This window comes from Myripristis murdjan, chromosome 1 (assembly GCF_902150065.1).
Source record: "Myripristis murdjan chromosome 1, fMyrMur1.1, whole genome shotgun sequence".
Taxonomy (NCBI): domain Eukaryota; kingdom Metazoa; phylum Chordata; class Actinopteri; order Holocentriformes; family Holocentridae; genus Myripristis; species Myripristis murdjan.
The window spans coordinates 16,088,986-16,111,534 of record NC_043980.1 but is presented as its reverse complement, the minus strand read 5'-3'; the positions used below and the strand labels follow the sequence as shown (position 1 = coordinate 16,111,534).

Below are 22,549 nucleotides of genomic sequence, written 5' to 3'. Positions count from 1 at the left end.
TGCTAGGCAGTCTGTTCCCTCTCTCTCTCCTCTCCCCTCCTCTCTCTTTCTCTTTCTCTCTCTCTCTCTCTCTCTCTCTCTCTCTCTCTCTGTCTCTGTCTCTCCCTCTCTTTAATACTCTCATTTTCTCTGCCTGTGACACAGCTGACATTTCCAAGTCTTTATAATCATTTCCTCCTTCCTCTTTTTCTCTTACACACACTCTCATCTGGCACCACACACACACACACACACACTCGTGCAGAGATAACAGCAAGACATCGGAGAGTATGTATGTGTCTGTTTAACTAGCCAGCGGAGGCTGCCATGCTGGTGTGGAGTGTAATCGCTGCCTCTTGACTGCCTGTGTGTGTTTGTGTGTTTGTGTGCGGGGGCTCAGCCGCTCTCATGTGCATCTGCCAAAACAGCCTCTGCTGCTAGCAACATGTTTCGACGCACCAAAAGGTAACGGCAACAAATGTCTCTGTGTAATCGTTGTGACCGATGTGGTGCCCTGCTATTGCTAGTAATTGTTGTTGTGCGGACGTGTGTGTGTGTGTGTGTGTTCCTCCAATATTTCCGTCGTCCCTGCCAGCTACCATGCCGTGTCACAGTTGTCCCTCTGTCTCCATTTGGCTCTGCCAATATGGTGTGTGTTTACGTGCGTGTGTAAGTCTTGAGTGCATTCAATCTATGAACATGCATGGTGTGTGTTTATGTGTATGCAAGTATTTGCTTTATTTTTATATTAGTATGTGCATTGAGGGCTTTTATTTTGAACATGCACTGAGCTTTAGTGTATGTGTGTTTATATGCATGTGTATATTTATTAAAGTGTGTGTGTGTGTTGGATGACTGTATTTATATCTCCCTTTTGAAGCTGTATGCTGGTGGTGCACATGTCACAAGGACTTAATCTGCTCTAGATTATAGATTGTGAGCACACACACACACACACACACACACACACACACACACACACATGCACACACCCAGCACGACATGACACGTGTTCTCATGCATGCATACAAGCCACTCACCTTCTGTGACCGACGCTGACACACCTACAGGCATAAACGTGCTCACTCACACACACACACACACACACGCACGCACGCACGCTCATGCAGACACATTAGAAAGTGTGTGTGTGCTTGGCCAGTGGCCTGTGTGCCAGAGATAGCATTATGAAGTGAAGGCATTATTGTCGCTGTCAAGGGAGTGCTTCTGTGGTGGAGAGCCAATACTGGGCTGTGCTGTAGCGCCGTGTGCTTGGTGCAGGAGAACTCCTTCCTCTCCCTCTCCCTCTCTCTTCTTCCATCTTTTCATTCTTTCCTCTCATCTATTTGTGCTTCTCTATTACCTCTCTCTTTGCTGCTCACTGTTCCCCCTCTCTCCTTCTTTCTACCCACCTTCTTGCCTGCTCTTATTTCCCCGTCCTCCTCTCTCCGTTCACCCGTCTCTCCTTGCTCACTCTGTCCCTTCAACTGCCTCCTCAATTATCCCCAGTGTCTCTTTTCATCTCTCTCTCTCTCGCCTTGCCTGTCTCCCTGCACCTTTCGCCCTCTCTCCTTCTGTCTCCCTGTCTCTCTCCCTCTGTCTGTCTCTCTCCCCTTCATGAACAGTCCACAGACTCCTCAGTCCCTCCTGCGGCGCCTCGTTCTTGCTGGCTTGAGCTCATCTGCTCACAGGAGGATTAGTCTGAGTCTGAGTCTGAGTCTGAGTCTCAGGGAAAGTGACTTGGGGAAGCAGCCGGCTCTATATGGCAAAAGATAACACCTCCTTCACACAACCTGTCTTGCTCCACACTGGTATGCGAGTGTGTGAGAGAGGAAGACAAAGTGATAGACGGAGGGAGGATGTGTGCACATGTTTGTTCAAGGGAGTGTTTGCTCATGAGTATAGACATGTGTGATTGCCATGCAGAGTGTTGTGTGCTTGTGTGTGTATGCATAAGCTTAGCATGTGCAATATGATTGTTTTTCTTTTTTGTGTGCATATCACAGAAGTGTGTGTGTGTGTGTGTGTGTGTGTGTGTGTGTGTGTGTGTGTGTATTTACCTTGTTTGCCATGTATATGTGTCTATACCAGTAGTGTGACACTGTGTTCATCTTTCCATCTGACATCCTCGGCTCATGTCTGCGGATTATCACTGTGTTGGTATTAATACACACACAGCAGTGTGTGTGTGTGTCTGCGTGTGTCTCTGTGCGTGGGTGTGCATCTGCTTAATTCTGAGTTCTAAATTTGCATGAAGTTATTTATCTCTGATTTGGATCTCTCTCTCTCTCTCTCTCTCTCTCTCTCTCTCTCTCTCTCTCTCTCTCTCCTTTTTACTGTCTGTTTTTAATGTTGCTCTCTTTGTATTGTGTGTCTGTGCTTGTGAGTGTGTGTGTCTATTTTTGTGTGTGTGTGTGTGTGTGTGTGTGTGTGTGTGTATTTGCAAACTGTGCTTTCAGGGCTGTCTGATCTCTGGCAATTAGAGACATGATGCTTTGAGCCCACTCCCAAATAGATCGAGCTAAAGGAAGAGAGTGATAGAGAGAGGTAGAGAGAGGTAGCGAGGTAGAGAGAGAGAAGGTAAAAGACAGAAAGTGCTGGAGACACAAGGAAACAAATCAGGGAGGGAGAGAGTTAGCGAGAAGGGAGCGAGGTGGGATGAAAGGCAGAGCCTGAGGTAGTGTCTCAGCCTACATTTAAGAGTAGCCCACTGGGGTTAACTGAGCCCATGACGATAGAGCACTACAGCACTCTCCCTCCATCTTGTTGTCTGTCTGTCTGCTTCCCTCCTTCCCCTCTTACTTTCTCCTCTCCACTCTTTTTTTTTTTTTTTTTGACTTTTGAGAACATGAAAGGTAGATACTAGAGAGACGGGAGAGGAACATGAAGGGACCGGAGCTGGATGACAAACAAGTGGTGGATGTCTCTGTGGTTTTCTCGCCAAGAACATGAGAGTAAAATGTTATCCAACTCATACGCGGTGCACAGTACATGTTATCCCACTCAGGATGGCACAGAGTGCTCTTGCCCAGTTCTCCAAATGTGAAGCAAAACAAAAACCCTCTAAAACCCATCAGATTAACACTGCTTAGTCTGTTGTTGAGTCATAGCAGGTCATAATGTCCTCATGCTGTTTCTGCAGTGTTAGCCTATATGCTAACTTCATTGAATTGATGCTTTTGTTGCCTATTCAACTCAGATATAAAATAGTTGTGTGAATCTTTGGCTTAAGAGTTCAGTTTGGTTCATTATTCATCAATTGGTGAATCGATTTAACAACGTTTTTTCTTTTTGGGATTTGGGGTTGTAAAACATGATTCGAGTCAACGATTAAATTCAATACTTGAAGCAAAATTTTTTTCTCCATTAAATATACATGCAGTATATTTAATGGAGTGGAATTGCATGCAAGACTGTCCTTATTCCTCTGAAATGTGAAAAAATGAGAGAAAACAATTTCTTAAACATTATTAATTCTAAAAAAAAAAAAAAAAAAAAAAAAAAAAAATCAGTAATAACTATTTTGTAGTGTTCTGTTAGATCAACACAATGTTACTTTTTTTTTTTTTTTTTTTTAAGAATTGTTAATGAATTGATCCAATACCTTTCATTTTGATTTGGGCCAAAGTCAGAGCCATTCATTCTATGTATTTCTTTTAGCTGATTGATGTAACTGAATTGGCAGAATTTATAGCTGATGCATTGATGAATGATGAACAAATGAACCATTTCACTGTGCTATAAAATTAGTAAAGGAGGACATCTAAGTTTTGCACTCCTACCGTCCATTAGAGTCGGTGTGGTCAGTGATCTGTGTAACAGCTGCTGGACCGAGGCACTTTAAGACACAGTGCAACGTAATGAATTGACATTTCATAATGAACCTGAGAGGAAGTTCTTCACTGCGCCTGTACAGGAACCGCAATTATCTAGCATCAGCAAATGAACCATAATCACACTAAAGCACGTACTCAGTGATGTTACAGCTTTCATGCAAAAGGTCACCAAGGCAATTCTCGTCTGCGATGTTTACTTCCATGTGATGTTCATAAATACGGCTAGAAAGGAAGGAAAAATAGCGGTTTGTCTTGCTCTAGTTACCCTTAATTATTTAGCACCCAGTTCATGAAACGCAGATATTGTAGATGTACTGCATGGGCTTAAAAAACGTGTTTGGAGTGCACATTTAACCAGTCGGGTTGCTTGGCTGGAGCTGCTTATATGAAGACGCAGTACAGTGGAGTACAGTATAGGAAAGTGCAGCATTAAATATGGATACTCCTCTCAAGGCTCTACTCCTGTTGTGTAGCATGACAGTGCCATCTGTTATTGGCTGGCGTTCAGGCCGGCCCTAACCAAAAGATAGAGACTGTTTTTTTTTTTGTTTTTTTTCCCCTTTGATGTTATGATGACATGCTAACGCAACTTTTTATATATAACCACCGGCCTGCCAACGTGAGAATGAATGCGGTTTAATCACTAGAAATTCCTTGTTCAATTGCCAGATAAATACTCTCCTCATTAGACCTCCTGTGTGTACGCTGTGTATTTAGGTTTATGTAATTACTAAGGGACCTTGTTGCATTCGGATTGGTTGGATTTATGCGCAAGGGCCACTGTCAAACTGTTAATGTGCAAGAGTGACATAACAGTTTGTGCGGACTCATTTAGTTAATGGGACTATTGAGAAGCTAAGTCATGCTATAATCTTTGAATTTTAATTCAAACGCAGCGTGCCACATTATTAATGGAGGAATAGGGAAGTGAAGTGGAGTGCTACCCATCCTAACTCAAACATTTTGATGCTGAGCAGGTGTTGATATGACATCCTGCACTGTCATTGCAAACCCGTGCAGCCTAAACACTGTGCCAAAATGAATGATTAGACAATGTCTGCAGCTGCATCATTTTGTGAAATAAGGACCTATTTTTTTCCAGTTCAAAACACTCTTTACAGCTGATTTAAGTAAGGGATCATTGATTATCCCGCTACCATGCTCATTTGCCAACAATGTGCAATAAAAGCATTCACAAATGTGTGGTGAAAGTTTTGCTCAAAATCAAAAGATTATGAGGCAAGAGCTTGCTGTTGTCATGACAAGGAATAATTCTTGGACCAAGTCAATAACTCAGCTGTGCTTGCGGCAGCTGATAACGAGCTTTGACAGCTGTGCTTTTTAATGTTGCTATGGTTACAAGTTGGGTAGCGGATGAATTTAGAATGGTGATTAAACTTGAGCTGAACTGTGTGTGCCGTGCACAGTTTTAATGCACGCTCTATGGCCAATCAGAAAAGAGTATTCAAATTTTATCATGCGATAGTATAATATCATACAGATTGGATTTTATGGTAAGTTGAGTTGACCCTGACAATTTTTTTTTTTCACATTGCTCTGTCTATCAAAAGGTTGCGAGACTATTTTATCATAGACATCCGATGTATTAAGCACAGATTACCATGCATTTGGTTTGGTGGACCATGTATTTGGTTTAAGCGATTCACAAACTAAAGACTTTTCTAGTCCCAGAAATGCAAGGCTGTGTTTAATTTGCAGTGAAGTCATGTTGGCACTTCTTGAGGCTTGTTTAAACACATTGCTATCATGATTTGGAGTGGGAGTTGAAGAGTATTATGCCAGACGTTAGACTGAGTTAAGCTATATTGCCACATCTACTCTAACTTGCGCCTAAGTGATGAAAGCTGTGGCCTCAGTGGCTTATCCATATACATTAGCCGTAATCAGATTAAATCATTTTAATGTCTATTAGACATGCTGTGAGACTCCATTCATGCAAATGAGTGCTGTTCACTGAAGTATGTGTTTTATTCTCTGTGAGGTGGCAGCTACGGATCATTTGCTGCGGATAAGGTCATTGTAGGAACAAAGTAAAATTTTGTGATCATAGTGTTTCATATAGCACTTCTCAGGTCTCCTGACTGCAGAGATTTGAGATCCCTCCATTAGACAAAAACAGCAAGCCAGAGACTCTGACACAGGCAATCAGGAAAACAGCAGAAGAGAAATAGAGACACATATAGACAGATCCAGACAGGTCATCGCACTGTCACATCTTCTTGCTGTGTCACTCTGCCTGAGGATACACTTTCACACCTTTAGAGGACATCTGACAACACCTTCGACTGGAAAGGAGAGAGGTGACTAAAATAGAGGCGTAGATATTTGTTGTTTTCTGTGCACTGCAGTCTGATTGCATCTCGTTTGAGACCAGTAAATGTTGTTATGCCATATTCGTGAACACAACCTGTGTTTCTCCAGTATTTGTAATGATAACAGCGGGTGAGCCTGACTATGAGTGGTTACGCATTTTAGACCAAGTTGATGGTCAAGATAATTATCACACCCTGACCATCTGATTCTGGATTGTGTCTCTATTATAATTTGCTTTAATCATAATTGAAAACCTGTTGCATTTGTGTAGTTTAGTCACCAAAACTAATTTTGCATATGCCATCATGAGAAAAATAAAGAGTGATAGGCTTTTAAATTCCTTGTCCTAGCTAAAATGGAGCATGCCAGGTTCGGGGACAGCACCCCAGATGTGAAGCCTTTGAGCCGGGCTCCCTGGTGAGTAGATTAGACAACCTCTCCGGACCCTGACAGACTTCAGTGTCACTTTGTAATTCCATCAACTGGCCAGTCTGTCAGTCAGTCTGTCAGTCAGTCAGTCAGTCAGTGAGCTGTTCTGATATTCAGCCAGCCAGCCAGTCTGCTACAAAACCAGCTAGCCATCCTTTGAGCTTGTTAAGCACCCAGTCACGCTGTCCCCATGCCAGACAGACAATCAAGCTGACTATCAGCCAGCAGGCCAGTCATCCAACCAATTTGTCATCCAACAAGTAATTTAGACCGATAGCTTCTTTGTCTGCCAGCTAACTTTGCGGTTCAGATGCCACAATACCAATACCAGTGAAACCCCACAGTCCTCAAGACCTGATTCGATACCCATCCCATTCAGCACACACCTCTTTACTCAAAAGTTTTCTTTAACTATGACCAAGTAAACATAAACTTTCATTTTTGATCATCAAGGCTACATTAGAATAAGAATAAGAGTCCCACACCGGCCTTTAGACCTCAAGAAGAAAACAAAGCAAGGCAACAGATTATACAGTTCAAATCAGAGGAGCTGTATGAAATGTCCTGCTGTAACAATAAATACCAATGTCACGATTAAGGGCTTTCATTTTGATTTGCAGTCCTGGAAGAATGACTACAACTTTAAAAACAGTTTCTCAAGTATTTAAACATAGAGGTCAAGGCTGCATTAGAGTAGGAAAACTGAGTCACAGAGTGAGGTATCAAGTTGTGTCTATTTTACCAATACTAAACACACTAGTATTTTAATGCTAGTAATTTTGATGTTGACTTGGTAGGTACTAAGTATGGATTCTGGTGATATCCTCACTTTGCCGTCAGTCATATAGTAAGGCAACATTGCCATCCTGTCATTTAATCAATCAACAAGGGGTCGCACCAAACGTATTTACTTCTTTTATTGAATGTAAAAGCAGCTCCACGTGCCACTTTGACTGGAGTATTACCTCTTACCCACTACATGATTCATCAAAATTGCTGATGTTTTCCAGTAATCAGCTGAATTGGCTGAGATTGCTGGTTGACTCAGTTTTTCATCTTTCCTCCGTGACCTCAATCCTCTGCCTCGCTCTTTTTGTTATCCTCATTCTTGAAATGTTATTTATTCCGCAAGTTCAGTTACTCTGCAAAGTTACGGTTGTTACTCATTTTCTTGCCTTCTTCGTCTCTGATCGTTGTCCCTGCTTTACCTCTCTTTCTCGGGAAATAGCAGTCAAAACCTCTATTTATGTCTCTCTAGATTACATTGCGTAGCAACAAGAAAGACATGTGACTGACGCCCTCAGCAACCCCTAATTCCAAAACGGAGCTGTGGTTCTTTCTCCTAGTTTCATCCTGTCACTCATTTTTTTTCTCTCATCTTTTACTTTTCTTATTTTCATCACCTATCCAGCTTTCTCTCTGTCACCTGCTGCCTGCCAGCATCTCGCAATCACCCTCTCAGTCTCCCAGTTTTCTGTCTGAGTGTCTCATGCTTGGTAACAGCTAAATCCACACATGGTTTCCCCAAGTTGGGGATACAAGACTGTATTACATCTAAATCCCAGTGGATTGGCAGACACCGGCAGGAAAAAACTAAAGATGTTGCGCAAGTTAGATCATGACGCTTTTTAAAGGGGCAGCATTTTATCCCCTTCCATTTCCATACCATTTCACTCAGCTGTAAACATGCACTTGCCTTTAAGAGGTCTTGTGGGAATGACAGGGAGATGGCACCTGACAGGAAGTGAGCCTGGCTGGATCGATGGTGTAACGATCACAAAGGTCTGGTGTCCTGTGTGCCCTGTGAGTCAGCACTTAGAGCAGAAGATGACACTGCTGACTGACAGACACAATACACACACACACACACACACACACACAAACACACACTGCTGTCCTTCTCTCTCCCTCCCTCTCTCTCTCTCACACACACACACGCACAGTTAATAATCCACTAGATGCACACATTATGCAAGCGCAAGCACGTACTCACACCTGTCATAGACGGGTGATGTACATGCAAATGGATTATCGCTTATGGTCAGACAACACACGCGCACGCACGCACACACACACACACACACACACACACACAGCACTTCTACCTTGCAAAAAAAAAAAAAAATCTCCATCTCCACAAGCTCGTCTCATATTCAGCGTTAAAATCTTTTTTTAAACAAGTGAAAAAAATCTATGGTTTCCAGTGCAGTTTCACTTGTTTCAGGAATGATCATAAATATGTTTAACAAAGGCAGAATAAAGCAGATCAGCCCTCTACTATCAAAAAAATGATGTGGAAACAAGTTGATTAGCATCAGAAACATGTGGCATTATCTCATCCCACTGGCAGGTTGTTTCACTCGTTTTAAGAAAAATAAAGTTTTAAGAGTGAATATGAAACTGACTGTGCCGTGTAGCTGTAAGAGGCGGCTCGTCATTTTGAATCGGCCTTTTCCTTTAATTGATTTTGTCTAATATGGAGCCGCTGTACTTGAACGCCTCACCGTCTGAGGCCTTTGTGTTTGTGGACGCCGCTCAGCAGGAGAAGAGGAGACGACAGGCACCCAACAAGAAGTAATTTAGGAAATAATTAAGAGGGGCCGTAGAGCCATAATACAGTTAAACACTATCTGAACACTATCTGATTGGTGTGTGTGTGTGTGTGTGTGTGTGTGTGTGTGTGTGTGTGTCTGTGTCGGGTGGTGGGGGACGTGATGGTGTTAGCATGTGCACTTAGATGAGAGAGTGTTCTGTCCTTGGCTTGTAAATGTATCTAATTGATGTGAATGAAGATAATGGAAGCAGGGGAGTTGGGTAATTGAGACTTTATTTAAAAAGGAAATGATAAGAGCGGGTGAGGGAGTAATAAAACCACAGTATGACAGTATGAGTTGTGCTTTCATTGGCAAAGTTTGAACTTATTCTTAGGTTAAATTCATTCAATTTTCAGTCAAAATTTCCGATAAAATTTAAGCGTAGAGGTTGGCTAAATCAATATAGTGAAACCAAATCTTTAGTGATGTACCTGCCAGACAGAATGCAATGATTCGACCCATATAATGTGTCAAGAAGACAAATCATCGCTGTGTGTGCTAGTATTTGAACAAAATATTTATTAAAAATAAATTGTGGCTGATAAGACAAGTGTCCTCTTATTTGCAAGGAAGCTTCCCAGTTAGGTAGCATTTTTAGGAAATATGGCTGCCGCTCAGGACTGTTTCATTACAGAAGAGAGGGCTTCCTAATTACAGCAGGTTCTTTGATTTGATGAAATAAGGAAACACTGACTGATAGGATATCCCAGAAGACTCTGCAATGACCCAAAAACTGGTTGTACTGAAAAGTAACTTACCGAGCATAGCTGCTAGTCATCCTACCATCAGTAACTTAAAGGAATACTCCAACCTTTTTCTGTCTTACCCAGACTGAGACAAGATCGATACCATTTTCGCCTCTGTACGTCCAGTGATTCGGTTCCTGTTCGTGTTAGCTTAGCATAAAGACTTGAAGTCTATGGGAGTCATTAGCCTAGCTTCATCAAAGTGAAAAAATAATCTTTTCAGCAACTCTGAAGCTGTTTTATGTGCACGGAGTATCGTGTATTTCAAAAAGAGTCCAAGAGATGTTCATTTGTGCTGAATCTTCCACCTTCAGTGGTGCACAGGCAACTGCAATAGACAGAAGCATAAATGTGTTTAACGGTTATAGTCCAACCATCTAACTTCTCCTAAAATGACTCCTGTGCATTTATAACTTTTGAACGAAATAGTTTCCTAATAAAGAAGGTTGGTTGTGATTGGAGGCTTCCTTACAAATGAGACAGGCCTACTGCTTGGAGCACCTTTATGGAAATACTTACTATAATCTTGTTATCTTTTCAAATGACTCCACTTTGTTAACAGGCACATCTAACTGCAGCTTCACTGACTATCAGGACAGTCATCTGTCTTTCCTGAAAATGCGGAGCTGTATCAGGGAAGCATTAAATACAGGATTATTATGAGTAGTTGCAAAGGTTTTTTTGTTTGTATTAGTTTTACCGCTGTTGTGTGTATGGACAGTTTTTTCTGTTCATTTTTTTGGGTCAGTGTTATGGGTGCCACACTGTGTGTATGTGTGTGTGTGCCTGTATGTGTGTGTGTGTGTGTGTGTGGAATTCTAATGGCCCTGTGCCAGGCAAGGACCTGCAGGGGGATAATTGCTCGTCAAAGCTTCTGCACGAGTCATTACCACAGATTTAACCTCTGATCCTCCCACAGCGGGCAGACTGCAGCCTCATAGCCAATGACAGGCCTGGGCTCCTTACTGGGAGCAGAGACACAGTCAGGGGTCCCTCTTGGCCGTCACATCTGTGTCTGTGTGAGCGTGTGTGTCTGTGTCTCTGTGTGTGTGTGTGTGTGTGTGTGTGTGTGTGTATGTGTGTGAGAGTGTGTGTGTGAGTGAGATTGTACCTTGCAGTTTTTGTTTCTCTCTCTCTCTTTAGATTACCTTTGGCGTTGTATATGTCATCTTTCCTTTTACGATTGCTGTGTCACTGTGTCAGCAATCTCTCTCTCTCTCTCTCTCTCTCTCTTTCTTTCTTTCTTTCTTTCTGTTCTTTCCCCCCTGCCCTGGCTCTTCCTCTCTCTCCTGTCACTGTTTGCCAGTGTGGAGGTGTTCGGTAAGAAGAACAGCCTGCGCTAAACTGATAAAAAAATATAAGAAAAACAACACAAAAATACATCGATTCACTGTGCGCCTTTTGACTCTGAGTCAAGCAGGTGCAAACAAACATATTTTGAATGCACACACTTCCTCGTTCTCTCGCATTGTATTTTTCTCTCACACACACTGTGGCCACACTCACAGCTTTCACCTCGGCCCCGGCGGCCATCAGCCAAGGCCCACACAGCAGCAGCATGTGTTATTGACCCCGATGAATCACACTCGATCTGACTGACAGTATTACACACCGCACTAGTACTCCTCTGTCACATACAGATTGAACCTGCATGATGGATTACACAATGGATTATGATGGATTATGAAACACACATGCACGCTGGCGCTCACATAAACACACACAACCTCAGCAGCACAGAAACACCATTTGAGCCGACACTGGTGCACCCTGTGCGCTGCATCGCAGGGTGAAATCTTTTTTTTTTTTTTTTTTTTTATGGAGCCAGAGATCAGAGCCGATCCAGTCTGATGCTCACAAATGTTGGTTTTAATTTACCAAATAACTAAAGTTTTGTGTGTGTGTATGTGTGTGTGTGTGTGTGTCACAGAGGGCTCTAGGGAAAATGAAGAAACCAGTTGGAGATGTTGCAGCGTTTCCTTCTTTTGAATGCAACTCTAAATGTGTTGCCATGGTAACATTGTACATTCCCCTTCACTTCCTCCTCCTTCTCGCCCTCCTGTCCCTCTTCATCTTCCCTCTTGGTCAATTCATTATGGATAGGGAGAATTTGTTCTTAATTAACCCATTTGTATCAGGACAGGTTTGAAATATCTCATTTCCTCCAAGGCTTCGGCTTTAGATTCAGGATTCTATCATTCGTTTACGCATAAATGAATGATTGAATGAGGCTGAGCCAATAACACCATCTGCTTAGAAAAAAAGATGAAAAGGTACTGCCTGATGTTGTGCAGAAATGCTTGGCTGTGCCCTGTCGGTGTGTTTGACAACAAAACTAGAGGCAGCCCAAGATTTACTATCTTAAAATGTCAATTCACAGCATGCTAACACACACGCGCACACACGTGCACATCTTCTGCATCAGATTGAGAGGATGAGCCGTCACTCACATTTACACACAGAGACACACATCCCGCCTCCCAGCAACACATTCCCACCTCTTTTGTCATCTTCTCTTTCCCAGTCAAGTGAGTCCATGTTTGTCAAGCACATGCAAATACCTATAGCTCCTGTCCTTGTAACCTTCACTTACTGCTGCTGCTGTGAATTTCTCCTTATCATCAGGGCGGAAGTGATCTGAGAGGCAGAGCGGGGATATGAGGGGAACATGTTAAATGTATCCCTACAATATGCAGTGCAACCGTTTTGGAGTAAAGACTGAGGGATAAAAGAAAAATATAAACAAATGAAGGAGTGGGGAATAAGTCTTTGAAAGGAAACCCACCTTTAAACAGTAGCACTGTTAACATTTTTGCATGGTAGTGCATTTATGTATTTATTTATGTATGTAGTGTATTTTTCCACAAATAATTAGCCAATTTTAGACAGAGTGGCAAAGATAGTGCATATAAGCAAAGCACATGCAGAGCAGAGATTATTATAAGGTATAAGGTATATTATAAGGTACCTGATGTAGTTTATGACCACTGGTGGCGCTACGGTGCAAAGAGGAAAACCATGTCCATGTGTTGTGTACAATAATAGACCTTATTTCTAGGAAGTCCTGAGCATGGTGGCAACATGTTATATTACACATGGTGATGTAAGCAATGCAACTTACAGAATTTTCCAAAGTAAGGCTTTGCAATTGTCTCATGAGGGAGGAAAGACACTCAACATTTAGGTTAGGCCTCATGGACACACATTTTGAACAGAGACAAAATCAAATGTGTTTGCAAGAGAAGCTACATTGAGCACCTTTAATGCATAACTGGCCATTTGATTTTGTGCAGCAAAATCAATACACCTGATGTTTTGACACTCCTGGTTGCTGCTTACAGAATGCGACTTTAGCACTGCACATGTAAACATATATAAGCCTATATCTTGACAGTAATAATATTAAGACAGTGACATAGCCCAAGGAAACTAGTTGTGCTTTTTTCTTGACAGGAAAAACATTGCTCTCTTGCTGTCAATATCACTGCTGTTCCATAAAACTGTGCTTGAAACCAACAGCTAAAATGCAACAGGTCCACACCCGTTCTCTCTTGGGACTGATGAAGGGCATTCTGGGACATGAAGTAAAGAAAATCCTCAGGCTCCAACCTAAAATCTGTTGCGTGAAGACCCACTTGGTGCCGTCAGAATAGCGCAATCATGAATCAGTGAAGCTGAACTAAGCAACAATCCATATGCTGCAGTAAAAAGTCCATCCAGTTTTTTATATTGGTAATTGTCATTGCATTGTAGTGGCTCTGTTGTTGAAAAGACATTATGTACACCTGGCTTTGAAATGTTAGTCTGCAGTAAATCCGTTGCCTTATGATCTATGTGCTGCAGTTTTTCACTTCAGCTCTTCCGGAGTTTACGCATTCTGGGCATTGCAGGAGTTGACAGAGGTGGAAGTAAGTCAACAGGTTTGGTTGAGGGAAAGTTGGCACACGAAAGAAGCAAATTACAGCACTTTAACAAAATATTTTTTTTCACCATGCTGCTTTTAAGTTGGACAAGTGCCACACTGCCAGAACTAACCATTTGCTCCTTGTAGCTCCAGAGTATTGGTAAGTAGCAGGGCTCTTAATGTGACCTTTACTGGTGATAAATATGTGGCTGGCTGAAGGAGTGTAAAGAACGGCACTCATAGTTAACTTTTTATTACTGTACAAATGCTTCGGGCAAGATGCCCTTATTCAGCATTCATTCAAGATAATAACGTTATAAAGCATGGTGCTTGTAAGAGGCCTCTGGCTGAATGGGAAGATTAGATTGTTTTCCCCTAGTGGGTCTTTTATTCTGAATGTGACTGTTTTTTAATGGTTTAATCAACTCTCTAACCCCGAAAAGGAGGAGGGGAAGAGAGATGGAGGCAGAGTGAATGATGAATAAGTGAAAGAATTAATGTGAAGTCAAGATGGTTCAGAGAGTTAATTTGGAAGAAGAGGATAAGAGATGGAGAACGAAGTCACATCGTCAGACAAAGAGAAAAAGGAAGAAGAAGGAAGAAGGGAGAGAGAAGTGAGCGATGAGTTATAGAGAATTGGGGGGGGGGGGTATTGAGAATAATGAGCACAGAGAAAAAAAGAATCAAGGCAGGGAAGATGAATCCTTCTTAATATGTGCCTTCCATCATGTTATATTGGACACTTCACTTAAGAAGAAAGTGAATCCCCAGCTTTTAGACAATTCTCTGCTGTGATGAATCAGTAGTAAAGAAAAAAATGAGCATATAATGCAGATTGAAGATTATCAAGCTTGAATATCGTATGATCAAGTGATTGAACTGTGATGGAAAAAGGAGGAGAACTGGAAACATGGATTTGAGGGAGCTGGTTAAGGACAGAGCGAAATGAAAAAAAAAAAGATCTCAAGCAGGTTTGTGAGTGCAAAGACAGGACAGGAAAGAAGAGGTGACAGAACACAACACAGAAATAGGACGTCAGAGGGTGGCGAAGGCTGTGGCAAGACTGTGCACCTCCAACTTGTCTCTATTCTCCCTCTCTGTGCCTTTCTTCTCCTCCTCTCCTTCTCCCTCTCCTTTTCCATTACTCCTCTGTGCTCCCCTCTCCCTCTCCCCCTCTCCCTCTCTCCTGTCTTCTCGTCTTCTGAGAGCTTTAGCAAGGGATGGTGTTAAGCCACTTCCAGTCCTCTGTCCAAACCTAATGCATTTCTCTTAAATATTTCAATATGCTCCTCTTCTGTTCTGCAAGGCTGAGCACAGGCTCTCCTCGGCTGGCGCCCGCAGAGGCAAAGCTGCCACTGATAAATTCCTGCCAGGGGTTTGATGTCTCACGGTGTTAGGAACAACTGCTGAAGTCTGACATAAAAATGAGGGAGCGATGAAGAAGGTGGGATGGACGTAGGTGGAGTGGAAGAGGAGGGCATATAGATTATAGATATTGTCTTAACCTTTTATTTCAAATGCATCAGTGCATTATGAAAATGTCCTCTCCATCACAGAACATGAGGCAGTGTATAGTGTGCGTGTGCACCCGCCTTTTTAATATTGAGCGCACGGATGTGATTTACTGTACTGGGTACCTGCATAGAGATGGAGCGGCATGCTAGCTGATGCAATGTGGAGCAAGCTTTGCAGCACTGTTTATCAGACATGGTGTCTCAAAAAAAAAAAAAAGAAAGTGCCAGTAGGATCGATACAATAAATCCTACTTGTTTCCACTGCTAACCAACGATTTTCCAGAATTGTCTTGAATCAAGGGCCATTTTCTTGAATCTAGGGGGCTGATGTGCCTTATTCTGCTTTGTTTCAACATATTTACTCTTGTTCCCAGGAATATCCCTAAACTGCTTTGGAGACAAGTGGGATTATCTGTCCGTAGCCACTGTCTGATTTTCATCACTTCTTTAAAAATAAATAAATAAATAAATAAATAAAATAAAGATTGTAAAACTATGAGGCTAAATGACTTGTTAAAGTGGAGATTTTTTGCAGTGTATGCACAAACCCCAATACACACCTGAAAATAACACCTGAAGAATCCACTTTTCACTTTACAGACTGTTTCCATGGCACTTTGTGAGAGAATGAGAAGTGTGTGTCTGCGTGTGGTTTTTGTTTGTGAAGTCGTTCAGTCCTCAAAACGAGAGCGGGTACAGCAATATAGAATAACCTCATCATATGGTCTGTACCTATCCTCTCTCTCTCGCTCTTTGTTGCTCTCTCTCTTTCTCTCATTCTCGTTCTTCAGTGTTGTCATTATCTTGCATGACAGCAGTCATCTCAAGGCTGGGCCTGGAGGAAATTAAAAGTCTTTGTTGCTGTTGCTCTTTCCCTTGGGTGGCCTGACTTCAATAAAGCCCTGTATTATGACCTGACAGACACACACACACACACACACACACACACCTAGTCAAGTCTGTCTGGCACTGATGCTGCCTGAAAAGCAGACCGATACTGATGTGCTGTTTGTGTTTGTGTGTGTTCTAGTTGCCGAACAAGTAACAGGAAAAGCCTCATCCTGACTAGCACGTCGCCGACTCTGCCTCGACCGCACTCCCCACTGCCCGGACACTTAGGTAGGTATAAAAAGTGTTGGGGTAAATATGTAAGATTATATTGTATTATGGGAAAATAAAGCCTCTTACATGTCAAGCATGAAGTGCCCAACACAGAGTACTTAGTTTAAGTGTCTTGGAAGTAGGCTTCACAGTCGTGTTGCTTTCATTGTACTGAAGAGCCGTGTTTTTCAAAGGCTGGATTACTGGCTGCTTGCAGGAAGATTAAAATGGGCCCTCAAATTATTCTGAGCATTGGCTACTTGGAAAGTAATGTTCCCTTCAGCATATGGTTGACTGAATGAAATGGAGCTGTGTTTAAAGTAGTTGTTTAAATCATGATTTATGGCTCATTATCCTGTCATTATTCCACAAAGTCTATTTTCTGTTTTTCCATGTGCATATGTATTTCAACAGGAAACAGTCCATTGGACAGCCCACGCAACTTCTCACCTAGTGGACCTGCCCACTTTTCCTTCGCCTCCTCCAGAAGGTTGGCATTCCTCCTTTATTCACATGCAGATTCACACAAACAGAAGTTTTTAAGGATATAATTGTTCAATATTATTTTTACCCCCTCACACCAAGCAAAATTTTTCATGTGGTTATTTGTAAATACTCACTCACCCATAAATACAAAGTGAAAGTGGAGTTACTTATACCGCCAATCAGGTGAAAAGTTATTCCCTAGCCTCTGTGGCGCTCTGCTCTCACCCAGCAGCTGCACCCGTGTGACAGCAGCATGACAGCAGGCAGAGATGGATGGATAGCGAGGTGCCAGGATTTTGCCCAAACTCGTATCCCTCATCAGTCACTCAGACAAAGTGTCAGACACAGCGGTGGCTAGAAAAAGCCTGAGGGAAGAGTGGAATGAAAGGAGCCAAAGTGTAATTGGCTAGATTGAAAGGAAGTAAGCGTGGTGGGATTGCTGTAGTATTTGTGTTGTCGGGAAAGACAAAAATAGAGTCTGAAATTGGAGCTCTGGCTGTTGGAAGTGATTGAGAGAAATAGCCTTCATTCTGTGTGATTCTAACATTTATTTTCTTCTTTCTCCACTGTTATTTTTTTTATTACTTGCTTCAGGGCTGATGGTCGGAGATGGTCCCTGGCTTCTCTGCCTTCCTCAGGATATGGCACCAATACACCCAGTTCAACGGTAAACGTGTATACATGCTCTCATGTATGCCTGCAAACAAAATTTTACAGGTTACCAACACTGACTACAGATACTACAAATTTGACTACAGTAGCACCAACTGTATTGTCAACAAATATGCATCATTCTTGCATCTATTTTGAGTTAGTACTGCATCAGCCCTGCAGCCTATTCTCTCTCAAATGAGCTGACAAGGTATGTTCCTGTAACACAAAACTTGTGCTTTTCAAACTGCAGCAAAACACAGTATCAGGACTGGGCTGATACATGCATTGACTATAGTATAGATTGTGACTTCTGTAGTTTTTATTTTGTTTCCACAGATAGCTTTTGTTTCCACAGATAGCTTGTTTCCACAGATAGTTTTTATTTTGTTTCCACAGTGTATTAACATGCACTGACTAAAGTACAAATTGGGACGTCTGCAGTGTTTATTTTGTTTAACTAGATGACTTCCCGCAAGTTTTCTTCACCATGACGTGACAAGTATAAACTCATGATGAAGAAAACACTTTATAATGTTGTAGTTGTTATTGCTCTGAAAGAACAAGAGAAGAGTTCACACTTTCTTTTCTCCTGATTCTAGCTGCATAACTCATGAAAATAAATACATCATACCTATTTTAGGGACATTTTAGATTTTTTTATCCATTGCTAAGGCTCCGCCCTCTACTGGACTATGTGAATAATAGCTCTCCTCCAATCGCACACACTGACTAGCTCACTGCAATTAAAATAAACGTAATCAGCCAATCGGGACAGCCTGCTGTATATGAAGCTACATACAAAGCTACAGGCTTTCTTTGTCAGCAAATGGTGAGGACGGCTCACTGAGATGTGACGATTCAAGTCCAGCAGAAGTGAGTCGCTTCAGACCGTCCTGCCCTGCCTGATTGCCGACCCGCACTTGAACTGCTTTGAGTGTCTCGGCAGGGAACATGCTGGGATGGGCGTTAGTGGCGGGGATGTCATAACAATTGGGGACATAGGAAGGCAGGAAGGGACCCTCTCGGTTGTTTTGTTGTGGACAGATGCACGGCAGAGTCTACGCCCTGCATGCCCTTGGTACGTGGCCTTATATACTGTGCAGACCACGCACACGCTAGGTAGGCCGTCCTGATTGGCCGACAGCATGTACGTAAATTTCACTGAGCTAGTCCATGCTTGTGATTGGAGGAGAGCTATTACCCATTAGTAGAGGGCTCCGCCTGAGCTTGTAGAACTAGGGTTACGATGTCGTAACCGTCGTTTTGTATCCTGTACATGAATATGCATTTCATTGTAAGAACTCATTTGCATATATTATCATACATATAATCAGTATGCACTATGCTGCTTGTAAATCCATGTTCTGTGAAGTTAGATGTTCTACTGCTGTTTCATTCTGCTTTGAAACGATTACATGCCACACTAGCAGCTAAATGCCATCCGCACACATGAATACACACTCACAAACAAACAAACACACACACACACACACGTTCACCTGTGTTCATTTGACTTTGTACTTGACACAGAATACTAGTATAATACTAGTACTCTAGCGCCAGTCAGCATCTCTCCCATGGAAAACAGAACTAAAAATAACTAATCGGTTGCTTAGATATGATCAACCTGTTTTATCTGCAGCTGATGACTTGGCCCCGCTGAAAACAGGAGGAAGGGTAATAGAAAAGATGTGTAGCCTAACTAATCTTTAGAACTGCCTTGCAGTCACAAACTGTTATGGTATCTATTTCTCTATCCATCACTGTCTCCCCAGAGAGAGAGAGAGATGGATGATAAAAGAAAGAGGGGGGGACATAGACAAATACAAAGTGAGTGAGGGAAAGGCCTGTTCGGGAGCAGATGGAGAAATGATAGAATTGTTCACTTGTGTCTGAATGAAAGGTGTTTTTGAAGACAGAGACTACCCAGAGAAATGAACACTTTAGCATGGCCCATTTAGTAAATAGTTCATTTGAGAAATGGACCTGGATTTGTCGGAAACTTGGGCGCAGGAGGCATTTCGACTCTTAATGCACTGTGTGTACGTCGTTTGTGCTGTCCTGAACGCCATTCCTTCTGTTCCTCCCACCTTCCCGAGGCGCATACTCATCAACCTCTTGGCTCGTGCTTGAGGTTGAAGCTGTGAAGCTGACAGCCCCGAACCGACTCTCCCCAATCTTCTCTGTCTTCATCACTGCCCCTTCTTTTCGCTCCCTCCCACACAAACGTCATGTTTCAGCGCTCCCCTCATTCTTACTGTACATGGCCCATTACTTGCTTGATTAGTTACAGCAGGACCCTTGCATACTGAACAGAACAGATGAAAGAAGGAGGTGTGTGTGTATGTGTGTGTGGTGGGGATACCTAGGAGAAGAGGTAGACGTGAGACAAATTTATGCAAAAAACAGAAATACTGCAGTGGAAAAGGAGGACATGGAAAGCGGTGAAAATGGAGGGATGCGAGGCTAGCAGACTGCAGATTGTAATTGCAAAAAAGAAGAAAAATAGATTTTATATGTGAAATATTTTCCTCATCAATTAAAGCCGGTCACATATTCCCCAGTCTCTATGCATGTCCTACACATCCCTCTCCATTTCTCATCATATCAGGGAAGTTCTTAATTGATTCTGTGGACTGGCCTTTCTGCATTTGCAACACAATCATTTCAGTGCCTTCTGCAGCCTGCAAGCAGCTATGACCTGAATTGAGCTTCTAATGGATTTCATAGCGAAATCATTGTGTGGCCAAAGCCAGCCGTGGAGTCCTATGGGGAGATGTGTTCATTAAGCCTTCCATTGATCTCGACTGGTTTTTCCTGCTGTGCTGGAGAAAAAGTCTTTTGTTTAAGAGCAGTGCCATTAACCCCCTGAGGCAACAGACTCTTAAGCCTGGAGTCAACTTGTACTTGGGGGTGATTTTTTTTCATTCCCTGCAGTCTTTTCCTCAGATTGTTTTTCAGTCTGCATTATTCTGGTTTCTCCTCCCCCATTTTCTCCTTCTGGATATTTGCCTTGTTTCACCATATCCCCATTTTCCCTCCGTATCCTTTTAACTTTTAACTTTTTCATTGTTTCTCGTCTTTCCACCTACTCACATTGTGATACACCTTGTGCTCTTTCTCTAATTGCTTCTCTTCTCTTCTCTTCTCTTCTCTTCTCTTCTCTTCTCTTCTCTTCTCTTCTCTTCTCTCTGTAGCTTGTCACCACATCAGTTGAATGTTTCTCCTCTCTGTTGTCTTTGTACTGTTTGTCCTTTTTTCCCCCATCCCATCACTTGCTTTCTATTTTTAAATGGGCTATTGATTTTGAAGGTACAACAAAGGCTTGTTAAAAAAGAAAAAAATCAAATCAAGTGCTGTTCGATTTCACTTTTCAACCTTGCCTCTGTGTCTCTGGTCTTTCACCAGTCGTCAAGTTCATCTCAGGAGCGTCTGCACCAGCTGCCCTTCCAGCCAACCATGGATGAGTTGCACTTCCTGTCCAAGCACTTTGGCAGCACCGAGAGCATCACTGACGATGATGGCGGCCGTCGTTCGCCACACGTCCGCCCTCGCTCCCGGAGCCTCAGGTAAGACTGCACACAGTCAGAGGGAGAGATGCAGCCCTGTGGTAGCCAAGTTCCTCCACCTGTCATTAAGCCTGCTTTGACACTGAAGAATCTACCACACCATTCCTGCAATATTAAATGACTCCTGCAATGGCTCTGACTGTATAGTAGCAGGAAATAGACCCAGAATAGCTTTAAGCACTTACTCAATAACAAATAAAACAGCACTGTGACATTCTGCTTGTCAAATGAAGTGCATTCATAATTTATCATTTAAACCATTGATTTTGGATAAAGAAAAACAAGCAGACTAAAACTTTCAATGTCAAGTCAGTGTGCAAGGATTTTCAGCAATCCCTGACAAGCAGTCCCTGACATGTAGGGAATTAAAAGGAGATTCCTTGTCTGGGGGCAGGAGAAAAACTATTATATGGAGAAGTACAACAAGGCTTCTTGTGATTCACCTCAAAATTCTCAGTTCTCTATGATGAAGAATCGGATTGTCAATTGGACTTTCTGTAACTATTATAACTCGAAATCTTTCCTCTAATCCGGTCTGATTAATTGTACTTCTTCTACTTCACATTTCTAAACAGGGTCACCTGTTTCAGCAGCCATGAAAATATCAGACTGGGTCCACAACAAGTTTGTTTTTATTTTCATAAATCTGCATAATTCTGCGCACTACTTTCTGTCTAGTGTTTCATCTTTTGCATGTGTGCTACATGTTCCTATTGCTTCTAGAGTTTTCCTCACTATTATTATCAGTGCTCTCCGCCCTCCAGTGCTTTGGGGCGTCTCTAGAGTAGACGTGTCTCTCCATTAGCTCGAGTCTCCTGAGTCCTCAACTCCCTGTACAGTCCCTTCAGCGGTACCTATTATAGTCGCCCTTCTAGATGCCGCATGTCCTTACTAACTACATACTACAAGTCACCGCTCATCAGTATTCAGTTTTCATATTAAGCTCCTCAGCATTTGCTGGCCTAGATAATACCCTCATTGCTGTTACAGTGGCACTTCAACCTACAGAATGGCCTTACTGTGTACTGTGACCCGCCTCCTTATCACAAATCACATTGTATTATACTACCAAGCTAAACTGTAATGTGTTTGCCCAGGAAATATCTTTTAATAATATCCTTTCCATTTGTGAACTGAATGCCAAACCAAACCAGCTCAGTGTCTGTTGTCTCGGCTCTGTTATGTAAAATAGTTGTATTTTTATTATTTGTGGATTTATTGGGGCTGAAAATGGGTTTTGCTTCTGCTTTATGTCTGTTTGCTTGTGTGTGTGTGTGTGTGTGTGTGTGTGTGTGTGTGTGTGTGTGTGCACGTGTGTGTGTGTGAGAGAGAGAGAGACTCTGTTTGTGTATGTGCTTGTCTCTAATGTCTGCATCCATACTTGTGACTGAGGAGCGTGGCAT

The 22,549-nt window shown here is 42.4% G+C and overlaps 1 protein-coding gene across 1 annotated transcript in view; it reads left to right on the top strand.

Annotated features, from left to right (window-relative positions):
• Nucleotides 1-22,549, top strand: part of mast1a (microtubule associated serine/threonine kinase 1a) — a 73,451-nt gene that overhangs the window by 16,244 nt on the left and 34,658 nt on the right. The window contains exons 3-6 of the mRNA XM_030050358.1: nucleotides 16,367-16,455; nucleotides 16,852-16,927; nucleotides 17,518-17,590; nucleotides 20,986-21,146. Coding sequence (XP_029906218.1) covers nucleotides 16,367-16,455; nucleotides 16,852-16,927; nucleotides 17,518-17,590; nucleotides 20,986-21,146 — 399 coding nt within the window. The remainder of the gene's footprint in view (nucleotides 1-16,366; nucleotides 16,456-16,851; nucleotides 16,928-17,517; nucleotides 17,591-20,985; nucleotides 21,147-22,549) is intronic.